This window comes from Ambystoma mexicanum, chromosome 10 (assembly GCF_040938575.1).
Source record: "Ambystoma mexicanum isolate Mex_15411 chromosome 10, UKY_AmexF1_1, whole genome shotgun sequence".
NCBI lineage: Eukaryota > Metazoa > Chordata > Amphibia > Caudata > Ambystomatidae > Ambystoma > Ambystoma mexicanum.
The window spans coordinates 1,574,066,117-1,574,079,064 of record NC_090932.1 but is presented as its reverse complement, the minus strand read 5'-3'; the positions used below and the strand labels follow the sequence as shown (position 1 = coordinate 1,574,079,064).

General features: G+C 44.7%; 1 protein-coding gene across 1 annotated transcript in view; it reads right to left on the bottom strand.

Annotated features, from left to right (window-relative positions):
* The window catches only part of LOC138492604 (glutathione S-transferase theta-3-like), a 137,030-nt gene that overhangs the window by 25,216 nt on the left and 98,866 nt on the right, over positions 1-12,948 (bottom strand). The window contains exon 2 of the mRNA XM_069619892.1: positions 5,186-5,273. Within this exon, the coding sequence (XP_069475993.1) occupies positions 5,186-5,273 (88 nt within the window). The remainder of the gene's footprint in view (positions 1-5,185; positions 5,274-12,948) is intronic.

The following is a 12,948-nucleotide window of genomic DNA, read 5'->3' as shown; positions in this document are numbered from 1 at the left end:
CAACCCATCTCATGACACTGAACTAGATCCAGAAGCGCCGTGTTCAACAAAAACCTACTGCCAGCAGTAGACCAAATCGCCCCTATCAAAACTAGAAAGGCTAAACAACCTAATCACCTCAACAAATTGTTCACCCCAGAACTAAAAGCATAGAGGGAACCTAAAAGATCTGCCGAAGCTATCTGGCAAAAACATAAAAATAAAGAACTCAAGACAGCTGCCGCCACCTACAAAAAAGCCATTGTTAAAACCAAAAGCGACACATTCAACAGCAGAATACAAAATGCTAAATCCAATGTGAAAGAACCTTTCACCATCCTTGGGGAATTGGAAGCACCCATACCCCCTCAATCTACCTGTCCCAAAGATGCCACATGGTGTGCCAAAATACAAAAGCACTATTAGACAAAATAGCCCTACTCCAAACTAAAATAGAAGCCAAACGACTCCCCCCTAGCCACCAAAGGTACAAATAACTCACCAAACCCACCATCTGCACTCCAACAACCATGACCTCTTTGAATTTACCCCTGTTACTATTACACAGGTTGAAGCAATAATTGCCAGCCGCAAACTGTCAAAATGCCATGGGGACATCTGTCCAGCATCCATCATCAAAGAAGGAGCCGAAGACTTTGCCCAGTTCATCACCACTCTCATTAACACCTTATTCGCCTCCTGCTCGGTACCCAAGAATCTCAAAGACGCCTGGGTCAAACCGCTCATCAAGAAACCTATACTAGACCCAAGCATTCCCACCAACTACCGCCCCATCACCACTGTCCCATTCCTGCTAAATATCCTCGATAAAGCAGATTGCATTCAAATTCCGAACCACCTCGAAACGCACAACCTTCTAGGCCTCTGCCAATCAGGCTTCAGACCTAGAGACGGCACTGAGACAGCCCTTCTAGACTCGAAGATCCAAATGGATGAGGCCAAAGATAAAGGCCATCCTCTCCTACTCCTCGATCTCTCTGCAGCCTGCGGCATAATAGACAATAACATCCTAACTTCACACCTAACTACCTCAGCCTCCTCACCAAACACAGCCAAATGGATCCAATCCTTCCTTTCCGAAAGATCCACGAGGGTGTTCCCAGACAGCGCCTCAGCAGATCCATCACCTATCACGTGCAGAGTCCCCCAAGGCTCCTGTGTCTCCCCCACCCTTTATAACATCTTTACTAAAATGTTATTCGACCTCCTGGATGACATGAGTCTTATGCACGAACTGCGCTGATGATACGCAGATCCACATCACACTCTCAGGGTCATATGAAAAGGATTCCTCACACCTTAATGAAATTTATAGTAAGATTCAAGACTGGATGGCAAAGCATGGGCTTTGTCTAAACGACTCAGCAAGCTCAACCATCAATACAACTCATCGACAGAAACCTTATCAAGGTCTCCAAAAATGCCAAAACACTAGGCGTTTACATCGACTCCACCCTGACGCTTTCAACACCGGTTAATGCCACTGCCTCCGCTTCGACCTACACCACTAAACTAATAACGGCCTGTAGACCCTTCCTATCTACACAAAGCTGTATCATTTTAGCAAGAGCATTGATACTTTCTAAACTAGACTACTGCACTTCCCTATACAGGTACCAGTAAGCAAAACATCCACAAACTCCAATTTGTACAAAATAATTAGAGCAGCCCTCAACATCCCACGCACTGACTACATATCCCATGCAAGATAGACTGCCAACTGGCTCCCAATAAAAAAACAGAATCACCTTATGATTGCCCACAAATGCCTCAACAACACCGCCCCAAAATACCTGCTCGCCAAATTCTGCACTAGGACATCATATAGACCCACCAGAGCAAATTACAGTCACTGGCTCAACATCCCCAAATACAGACTCCAAAAATCAGGCGGTACCAGTTTCCCAGTCTTGGCGGCAAAAACATGGATCTCTTTATGAACAGAGATTAACACTTCTTCCTCGCCTTCCGTTTCAAAGTCAAAGCATGGCTCTCTGCCACAATCCCTCAACTAAATTAACACTTACTAGCCAGCAGGCTCCTGGGATTTAGTCGGCAACTGCCTAACTCAGTCCTTAATCTGTATATATCTGTACAATTTTGTAAATTTTATTTTGTATTCTTTTTTACTGTCTCTACTGTTCATCCTTATGAATAACTATCATCACACTAAATTCATGTGTTTAACTAGCTTCACTATTCATGCTTGTAATTCCTGTACTTCTGTAATTTTACGTTTATGTAGCCTCTCCACAAGTCTAAGTGCCTAGCTACCTCAGGGTTCAGTGCGCTATAAGCACAAATAAAACAGAACAGATATACAGCAAGGGTACTATAAAGAGGGGCACGGCTGTACAGGGGGGTGGAGAGGGGGCGGACGGCATGGAGAGTCATGTGGTAACATGATGGCCTAAATGTTGAGGAGAGACTTCTTGAAGAGGTGTGTCTTTTCTGAATTGTAGGAGTGTGTGTGTGTGTGTGTGTGTGAGAGGGGGGGGGGGGGGGGGGGGAGTCTGGACGCAGACAGTCAGGAGGTTCCAGAGTCTTGGGACGTAGGCAAAGGCAGCTTGTTTTCTGGTCCTTTACTTTTTGCAGCAGCAAAAATCAAGTCTGCGCATGTCCTGGCTTCTGATGGTGTGCTGCCTGCCAGAGATGCAGAGTTTCAAGAAGAGGTAGCTGGGTGACTGGAGGGCAACTGCCTTATAGATGATGCAGCAAGACTTGAAGGTGATTCGGTGTGCAGTGGGAGCCACTGAAGGTCGATGAGGGCCAGAGTGGTGATGTTGTATCTGCATAGACACTTGAGGCATGGAAGACACATGCAAGACTCTTCTCAGGGGCACAAGGGAGGATTATGGGAGGCATTCGGGGAGGGCACCCCCCCACTCCCAATAGGACCAGTGCTTTAGCGGTGGATCTAAAGCGGTCTGGAGGGAGGAAGGGCTTGGCTGTCCGCAAGAGGGAGAGCAGATACCAAACCCTGTCCGAGCAGATGTCCGAGTTTTCTTACCTATGCGTGTCTTGAAGCAGAGGTGTTTGTCGATGTGTAACCCGAGGGATTGGCATAGGAGGGGAGCTAGAGTGTAAAGTCATCAGGGTTCATGGTTGATAAGACAGGTCTGTATGTCTGGGTGTTCGGTGTTAGTGAGGAATAGGAATTCGATCTTGGAGGGGGTTGAGCTTGGTTGTAGGTGAAAAGATCGAGAAAAATAAATAAATAATTGAATGCCCTTTTTTTCGAAACCAAAATCGAAAAAAGGGTTGAATTATTATTATTTTATTTTTTTTAAATGGGGGTTACTCCCATCCCCCCCCCCACCGTCTTAACATTTTTCTTTTTTATCCACACCAAACTAAAAATATATAAGACTAAATAAGCATTCGACCCTTTTTTTCGGTCCTTTTGGTGTCAAACAAAAGGCATTCAATCCTTTTGTTTTAGATCCTTTGACTGGACACAGTTGAGCTTCAAGTATGCACTGGAAATCCAAGAATGGATCTGCGAGGAGCGGGTGCATGTCCTTGATAGAGTTGATCAAGGAGGTATAGCTGTGGGCCATTGGCTTATTGGTGGATGTGGATATTGAGCGTGTGGCTAGGAGGGTTCCCAGCGGCTCCATGTATAGACAGAAGATCACTGCGGAGAGGATGCAACCCTGCAGGACTCCACAGGTGACGGGGTGGCATTGGCGATCTAGAGGAATCCATCTGAACAAACGTTTGGCGTGATAGGACTTGAAGCATCGTAGGACAAGGTCGCTGATCCTCATACACCGATGTAGGGTGTCCTTAAGTGCCTGGTGGTCTACTGTGCCAGAAGCAGCAAAGAGGTCGAGTAGAACCAGGAGGTAGGGGTTGAGGATGAACCGCTGGAATGGACCCTGCAGGATTTCTATTCGCTCCTCCAACCAAAGACTGCCCATTACAGCACAGAGCACTAGGTAGGTTTTTAAGGTTTTGGCACAAGACTACGGTAACTCTCTCCCAGAAGACCCTAGACAAAAATGAAGGAGCTTGTCTTGTTGGCGCACGATTAAAACCCTTCTCTTCCAATGCTACTAGTCACAGGAGTGATTAATCAGAGTGGGGGTCTTGGGATATCAACTTGTTTATGTCCTGCGCATAGAAAAAGTGTCGTCTGCCTAGTGAAGGGACGGAGAACACCCCTTGCTCCGTTGTAAGTTCAAAAGAAAAAAAGAAAAAAGGGGAGAGGGAAGTATACCACCTTTCCTTCACACTGTAGGCAGCGCCATCAAGAAATAATCACAGAGTCAAGTTTAAGGTGAGTTTATAACTGATGTGCCCTGTAGTAAGACAAGTGTTTCAGCAAATCCTTGCCTTTTTTCAGTCAGGGCTAATAAATGTATCACAGTCTGATGCGTTTAGAAAGGTTTCTGGTTGCCCTGTCAACAGGTTAAATCCCGCGCCAGGGGGATCATTTCTTGATGGCGCTGCCTACAGTGTGACGGAAAGGGGGTATTATTCCCTCCCCCCTTTTTTCTTTTGTAGACACAGGAGTGCTCACTTTAGATGCCTTAAACCTCAGGGGCGGAGTGGCCTACAGGGAACTCTGAGATTTCCCCGTCATTGTGGGCCTTGTGTGGTTATCCATTTTATTTTCAAATGTTCTCATGTTATTAATTATTTATACTGCGCCCATCCCACTGTAGCGCGCCAACATTGCCTACCCTTGTCCGATAAAAAGGCATTCTGTGACGACGCCGCCACCATAGGAAAAGGATTGGGCTTGCTCAAAATGTGTAATATGGGGGCCACTGTTTCCAGGGACCCTTGTGGGTTCCCGGTCCGCCCCTTGGTTTTGAGCTCTAGCTAGCTCAGACTGCTAATAGGAAAGCAGCTGCATAACTGAAGGATATTTGTACTACAAACGCAAGATATGGAATGAAATCGTCACACTACCACTTCTCTGCACCATTACATATTGCGCACTATTCCAGGATACCATAAAAGGTATGCCGGTAATGACTATTATTTACCCCCTGTGCCAAACTAATGTATGCCTGTAACTCCTCCCCCAAACACCTCCCTCTCCCACCCCTCAACCCCCACCCATCTATTCACAGCACTCCCTTGCTCCCCAACGCCAGGTTCGCTCACAATAAATACTCGAAATAAAGAAAATGTAAACTCCTACCTCCCCATCTAGGACCCTCCTCCCCCTCACCTCTCTGCCAACGTGAAGTCTCCATCCTTCAGGGCTGGCACTTTCCGCAGCGGGTTCACACTCTTCAACTCACCACTGTGATGCTCCCCTAGGAGAAAAAAAAGACAGTGCATCAAACAGGCGGCCCCCCCAGAAGAGAGTATGCATGCACAGGAAGCTTCAAGAAATGAAAACTAGACTATAGGATCATCAGAGGGCCTACCAGGGGCGCAAGAGCCCTTACCACAGGTTTTCTGTAGCTTTCTCCCGTCTCTTTGAAGGCTCATTTAGCCCTCAGTTGCAGCTCCCATGGGTGAGCCGAGTGGGCACTGTCGAACACTATACAGAGTGGAAGGAAGAAGACAGCTCACCCTTCCCCCCCGCCCCCCCCCAGTACAAAAACAGGACTTGCAGCTCACATCACATTCGGAGCTATAAAGGGCCGGAATCCTGACGGGTTTTTACGATATGCCTCATTAATAATCAGGAGGTAAAATGTGAATACATTTTAGAATCAGCATATGCAAATTTCACACGAATATTAATGAGGGGTATCCTGAATACCCGGCATGGATCCGGCCCTCAAGCAGTAACCCAACAAAACATCACAAGTAGGCCAGTCAAGAAAATGAACTCAAGGCACTTCGGTCCATACCCCAAGAGTCGTCGCATAGCAACATGCTGTTCTGAAAATATTTTAAAACCCAGGGGAAAGCCAACATCCCACCCATCTCTTTTTTGCAAACAAAAAACATTTCTTGATCTACCAATTGTCGCTCTTCAGCAAGCAGTATTCTTTTCAAATTGGAAAAGAATAGTGATTGGGCTTACAGGGTTCGGCAATTTGACAAAATCCAGTACAGTTTGATAGCAAGGTGCACTTTGAGGGGGCTTGCTGCACCTGGACAAAAGCTACAATGGCGCCAAAACATTTGAGGCTATTGGTGATCTAGTGTAATTTCAGAAGGGAGGGACCACTTACAACGTGCATATTGTCCCCCCCCCCCTTCTGCAATGCCTCTGGATGCGGCCTACTAGGCTGCATGGACTTCTGGCGGGTATGAACCAGCCAGGTCCCTGGAACTCAATCGCAGGAAGCTTGATCAGCATGGAGCCAGGATGCAATCGCCTCACCAGGCTTGGTCTCTTCAGGGGGTGCAGCCCACTGCCAGTGTCTTTCTAGTGGCAGTGCGGGGCGAGGGCTTGCTTTCTCATCCACCTCCGATACAACAAACGTTTGTGAGTTCTGTTGTCATAACCAGGGAGGAGACAGAAGAGTTATCATTTGAGACACTAGGTGACAAACTTGTCTTGAGTCAGTAGTCTATTTGGTGACCTACCAGGATAATGTATTGATCTAGGAGTGGCCAAGTAACACTGTTAGTAGTGGTCAAGTAGGACAGGCGTATGCACCTTGCAACTCTTCAGAGGTTTTAAACCAACAACTCCCCGTGATCCCTGACCATGCAATATGTTGGCAAGGGCTGATGGCTCTGGAGGACAAGGTTGCCGACTCCCGACCTGGATGAACCTCTTCTGCCCATCGAGCAAGCAGAGATGAGATTGATCGGGAAGCTTCTAGATGGACCCATCGAGCATACAGACACATTAAGTAAAAAAGGCCCAGAGCTCCCCAAAAGGTGGCCACCATCTTGGTGGCAAATTTAAACAGGTGCACCCAAAGGTGGGGTGTGCCCCCTCCTGTTAATTTGACCATCTAATGCTAATAGTGGGCCGACTGACTCCCATTTGACAACCCCTGGTGGTCTTTTTCCTTGCCAATGAGTAAATCATGTCTGTGTTCAAGTCTCTGCGTGTGCACATGCAATGTGTCATGTGTGGGATGGGTATGGATGATTGAGCAACAGCCAGGCTGTGGACCACCCCGGCTCCACTCAACGGCATGCAAGTGTATTCTAAAAGGAGTTGGCGGGTAGCCCGGATCTATGCAAGTGGGCAAGATTCAGTCCAAACGTTCCACCCACCACTCAGGTTTTGAAACAGGATCTTCGCTTTAATGGCACTGAAGGAAAAGAATGCTGGCTAAACTGCAGGCCAACCACCATTGAGACGGAGGGGAGACATCACCCCTGGGCTCACAGTAACCCTCAGCGTACAAACAAATGATCAGATGAGATTAATTGCGATTTAGACCATTGCCTCCAGAAGAGGGGTGCCATTGTCAGACAGTCCTCAGTCCCATTTCTTTAGGCCATGTACACATGTTCCATACTCCCAGTGCCAACCCCCTTGAGAGAGTGAGGGTGGGCCTCTAATCACCTTAACCCAAAGCAGGCCCACTACTTAAGAGAGTGCACGTTTGTACAGTAAACTTGCTTTACATACAATCAGCGGGGGGGGGCTTAATGATTCTATAGAGTCAAACTAACTGGAATCTCTTCAAACCACACAAGTTGAAACATTACATATATTTTTGCAACAGTTAAAACAATTTTATTACAAACCACCCCCCACATGGATTGGTCAAAACCTATACAAAAGAAATCCAATCTTTCTCCAATTCCCCCCATGCTCATTGGTCACGTTTATCATCTCCAGCTCATGTGTATAACACACCCTCTTTTGGGATATGTACGTGGAAGGTCGTGGCCGCACATTTACACATTCATATACAAATTTAATGTATTACAAGTACTAGTTGGCCTGAGATCTCCTAACCATAAACGTAATTACACATTATTCGCTAGAGTACTTCGAACAATAATGAGGGGGAGAATAAACAGGTTCCCTTTGAACTGGTGATAACCAGCTCACCCACCCAGACTTGCTGGAGTCATTGGAACATTCCTATGTAAAGGACTACCAATTCAACATGCATGGCCTCCAGTAACATCCTGAGCAAACAATTGAAACCCATGAAGTATCGGTCAACTCTGGCCTCAAGCGTCCCTTCACCCCAAATAGATTGCTGGTCAAAAGCAAGTGGCTGAATCACCTTAATAAATAAGCTCCATGTACTTAAAAAAAATTAACATCTTCCTTCCGCGATACTGCCGAGCCGTAACAAGTGGCCCTGCCTGTTGGCTGACCATCTACTTAATGTCGCTGCTTCCTCATTACCTTTCCTTCGGCCTGTAAAACCAGTTTTTTCCCAGTCACTCAGAATTCACCTCGCAAACCCTGACTGCAGAGTTTAACCAATTTATGAAAAGAGCACATTGCATATATATATTTGAGAATTCCCCCCCATGTATGTAATATCAGTGCACGCATGTCCTCTTCACAGTGGGTCTTTTGTGACAAATTCCCTTCCTCGCATGCACATTCTGAATCTCATTATTGCCCAGCTGCTAGGCACTTCGTGGCACTCCATACCCACGGTGCACATCTTAAACGAATCAACTAAAAAACAAGTAACACTTAAAGTAACATATTCCATTCTCATTAACTACGCTGGATACATATATAATTGCAACATTGAGCTAACTTCACCTCACACCAGGCCACAAATATGTCCCGCACAACGTGCTCTCTCTCTCATTGGGAACTTTCCCCGACCACCTCAACACGAGCGTTTGTCCCTGTATCTTCCACCCAAACCCCACCTTCATGAGAACAGGAGGGTCAGGAAAAACGTCCTGACAAAATCTCATGGAGGGAATTTGTAAAGGCCAGCAATCCCCCCATAGAACAAGCCTGTAACAAGCGAGGAATTAAAAGACGACATCCAAAAACTAAAAAGCAAAGAAATAATCTGCCCAGATACCATAGCAAATGAGAAGTTCAAGAATATATCAAATTCCAAAAGAGCTTGCCCAAACTATTGATCATTCTACAGTCTGGGCACTTCCAGACACTTAGTCTGACAGGCTCATCCTCCCCCATCCATAAAGATGGGGTTGCTATGCACCCATACTACAGAGGAATCTGGCAACAACCTAAGCAAACTTTTTTTTTTGCAGCCTAATGAACCAAAAATAACTTCTTTATAAAAAACCGTAACAGGTTACTTAAAAGTCAGATATGATGCCTACTGCAACAGTGTATCAGAGTAGATTATCACCTTGCAATCACTAAAATCAGTATGTAAAAAAACATGTTAAGTATTTCCTTGCTTAACAGATTTCTAAAAAGTATGAATACAGCTGGCACGGAGCACTTAACCTTAAATTACTGCAGATGGTGGGATAGCGCAAGGGGGCAGGGTTGGGCAGCAAGAAGGGCTGACTTGGGAAATCATAAAATCTATATACATTTCAGGTGGCAGGATTAAGATGAACATGCAACCTGGGTACTTCACACAGGAACTAGGATTGAGAAATCCCATGCCCCAGGTCGATTGATTAGCAGGCATTTTATTTCTGAGCCAAAGGCAGATGACCTGGTCACACTGGCGTCCACCAAGGAAGGGCTGCAGCACAAACTTAACCTCTCTCAATGAAGACCGGGCCCTGGAGGTGAACCGAAAGAAAGTGTTATTCCACAAAAAGGAACAGCAAGACATTCAAACTATTACTTAATGACAGAGGTTGAGCAGATTACAGAAGTGCATCATAGAATTTAAACTGGCTATAAAAGCACTACAAGAAAAAGCCCTCTGTGCATTCTATACCACCAAGAATCAAATCACATATTTCAACCCAGAGTAAAATGACTGACAGCATCATTGCGAGAAAGCTGGGGATGCGAGCGGGCACTGCTTGTTATTCTTTGTTGCGCATGGGTTTATCCAAAAATAATACTGCTTGGGGTGCAGCCCACTAACTTGTGCTACCGTGTGCCAGCACAAAAGGAGTGAACTGAAAAATGACCGACAATCGTGTCTGCGGTGTGGGCCGCACACCCTTTAATCCCAACGGGATTCATCAAATATTTCAATTTTCCATTAATCCAAGTTGAACAAATATTTAATTCTTCAATAGTGTATTTTATTCTCAAAATGTAGCGTGCTGACGTTTATAAGTCAACATCATCAAATAGCCAATGCATTTCGGACTATGTAGTCCTTCATCAGGGCCTTTCCTAATCCAAGTAAATAGCCACAAAGTAAACAACAAAGTGCAGTGGTGTGGAATTACAAGGAGTATATCATTTTTCCAGTTCAGAAATACAACCAAGTAAAAAGTACCATATTCAAGCAAATGAAACATGTACAAAGAGAATTACAATAAAATCAACAGGGTACCCATGCACAACAAACATACATGTACACAAAAAGAAAGAGGGAGGGGAAAAAAGGGAGGGGAAAAAAGGGAGAGATACATAAATATTCTTCATTGACCATGCCAATAGTCATCATGTTTACATGTGTTTACATATGTTCACCCAATACTGTTACGGTGCATGTGTCTACTAATGTAACTGTACACCTTCAGTGTGACCGTGCATGTCGCCAGCGCGTTAGTCTGACAAATGTATTGTTGTGCCTGAATTCTGGGTACCAACGTCCCAGTCATGCGAAATTTGCTAATATGCATGCTTCTGACCTTACCAAGTACGCTCTGTATATATTGTAATGTGTATCCTTGTAGCGTTCGTTCAAGTACGCCCATGTACCTAAGTAAACATAACAAACATATCCTTTCAGTATTCAGTACAACCATAATTCTGCGAAAACTCAGTTAACACTGTAAACCTGCTGCCGGTACAATGTGCACTACCGTGGCCATAGCGGACACGTACATATGTAACATACCTCGGTAACAGAACGCTGTATCAAGAAGCGTCTGGCGCTGACTCATAGTGAGCTGCCGTCTGTCGCTTGACTGGAAAAATGCTGAGTATTGCTTTGAAAGTGAGGCTAGCGGTTACTCCGGTAACCGCCACGCGCAGCATGGCGGATAAGTCCATGTGCGCGCCGCCATGTTGGTAGGGGCTGATGCGTGTATAGTTCGATCAGCTAAAGAAATAGGTGCAAGCCTTGACTTTCAGATAAGTTAAGATGTGTGTCGCGCATGTTAAACGCGGACAAGATTGGGACGTCTCTTGTAACTGTTGTTGCAATGGAAATTGAGATTCAGGTTACACGATATTTGTGATCCTGATCTATAAGGAACAAGGTAATGCATGCAGAATGTCTACCGAACGTGATCAAGAAGGTCGAACGAGTAAAAAACTATTGACAAACAAAGAAGAAAATCAACGAATCAAACAAATCCTTATTAGTACTGTTGGTCCTGGTTAAATCATAATCTCAAAATCTAATTGAAATATTGAGCTAGATGAGATCAAAACAGAGTGAAATGAATTGAAAGAGGAGAAAAGGATATCGAAAGATCAAACAAAGAGATGGTCATTCGTAGAATCCAATAAAGCTTGTGCTTATATATGCCACATCAGGTGGTCAATATTAGAGAATTGTCTGTCAAGACTATTTCAGCGAGTCAACACGATTTATAAGAAACAGTTCAGATCAAGTTCCTCGTTCATTCCTCTAGGTGACAGAGTGTCCAATCGGTCTAGCCAAAAAGCTTCTCTTTGCTGGCGTCTTCTTCTTGGGTCAATGTCTTGCCGATTGTCTAACACTTCTAATATCTGAAATCTCAGTTGAGCTACAGTATGGTGCTTCTCATCAAAATGTCTGGCTACTGCTGAATTAAGATTCTTGGTATGTATGCACGATTTATGCTCATTCATCCGGATCTTCAGCTTCCTTCCAGTTTCCCCTACATAACAAAGCCCACATGGGCAACGTATACTGTAGATGCAGTTCTCAGTATTGCATGTCCCATAACATCTGAGTTGGATCTTTTCGCCTGTATGTGGATGTGAAATTGAGCTACCTTTAATAATGCTGTTATAGTTGTTGCAGTTCAGACATGGATAAGTACCCTGTTTCGGCTTCTGTTGACTGGCATTGTGGCCTTTGGTATTGACCAAAAGGTCACGTAAATTACTCGATCGTTGATACGCAAACACTGGCTTGCTTTGAAATAGAGATGTTGTGCGCTCATCGCTGGTGAGTATTGGCCAATGTTTATTAATACACCTCTTAATTTGTGCACTTTGAGTAGAGAATTTTGATACATACACCATTTGTGGTGTGTCTTTCTTGGTGCTTTGCTGTAATATGCTGGCTCTTGTTTTAGCTGACACTTTAGATAATGCAGTGTCTAATTCATCTTGACCATAACCTCGAGCTCGTAATTTGCCCTGTAGTTTATGCAATTCTTGATTGAGTTCATTCTGTTCACGTATGATTCTTTTGAGGCGCAGCATTTGTCGATACGGTAAGTTCCGCAACGTATTTTGTGGATGAAAACTCATGCGATGTAATAGGTTGTTTCTGTCTGTGGGTTTAGTGTACAATGAAGTTGTAATTTGCTGTTGGTTAACTTTGACCTCCACATCCAGGTAATGAATATTGGGATTCACTATTTCTGCAGTGAATTGTATGCGTGGGTCAATTTGGTTGATATATCTGAAAAATGATTTTAATGATTCACTGGTACCTTTCCATATTCCGAAAATGTCACCTATGTATCTCAGCCAAATCTTCAGTTGGTTCTTCCATTCATCTTTGTCTAGGATGTGCTCCGTCTCAAATAGATGCATGAAGGCATTGGCATATGCGGGTGCCATAGTGGCACCCATGGCTGTTCCCGACGTCTGAAGATAGAATTCATTCTCTTAAGTGAATTAGGAATTCATGGAAATAAAGGCGAGTAGAGTTAGGATGAATTCTTGGTTAGCTCCTATATTCGCTTCTCGTAGTAGAAGCCATTCCACTGCCGTTTGTCCCAAGTCATGTGGTATGCTGGTGTAAAGGCGGTTTACATCTATTGTGAATAGAATGTCATCCTCTTCTAGTTGGATCTGTTCTA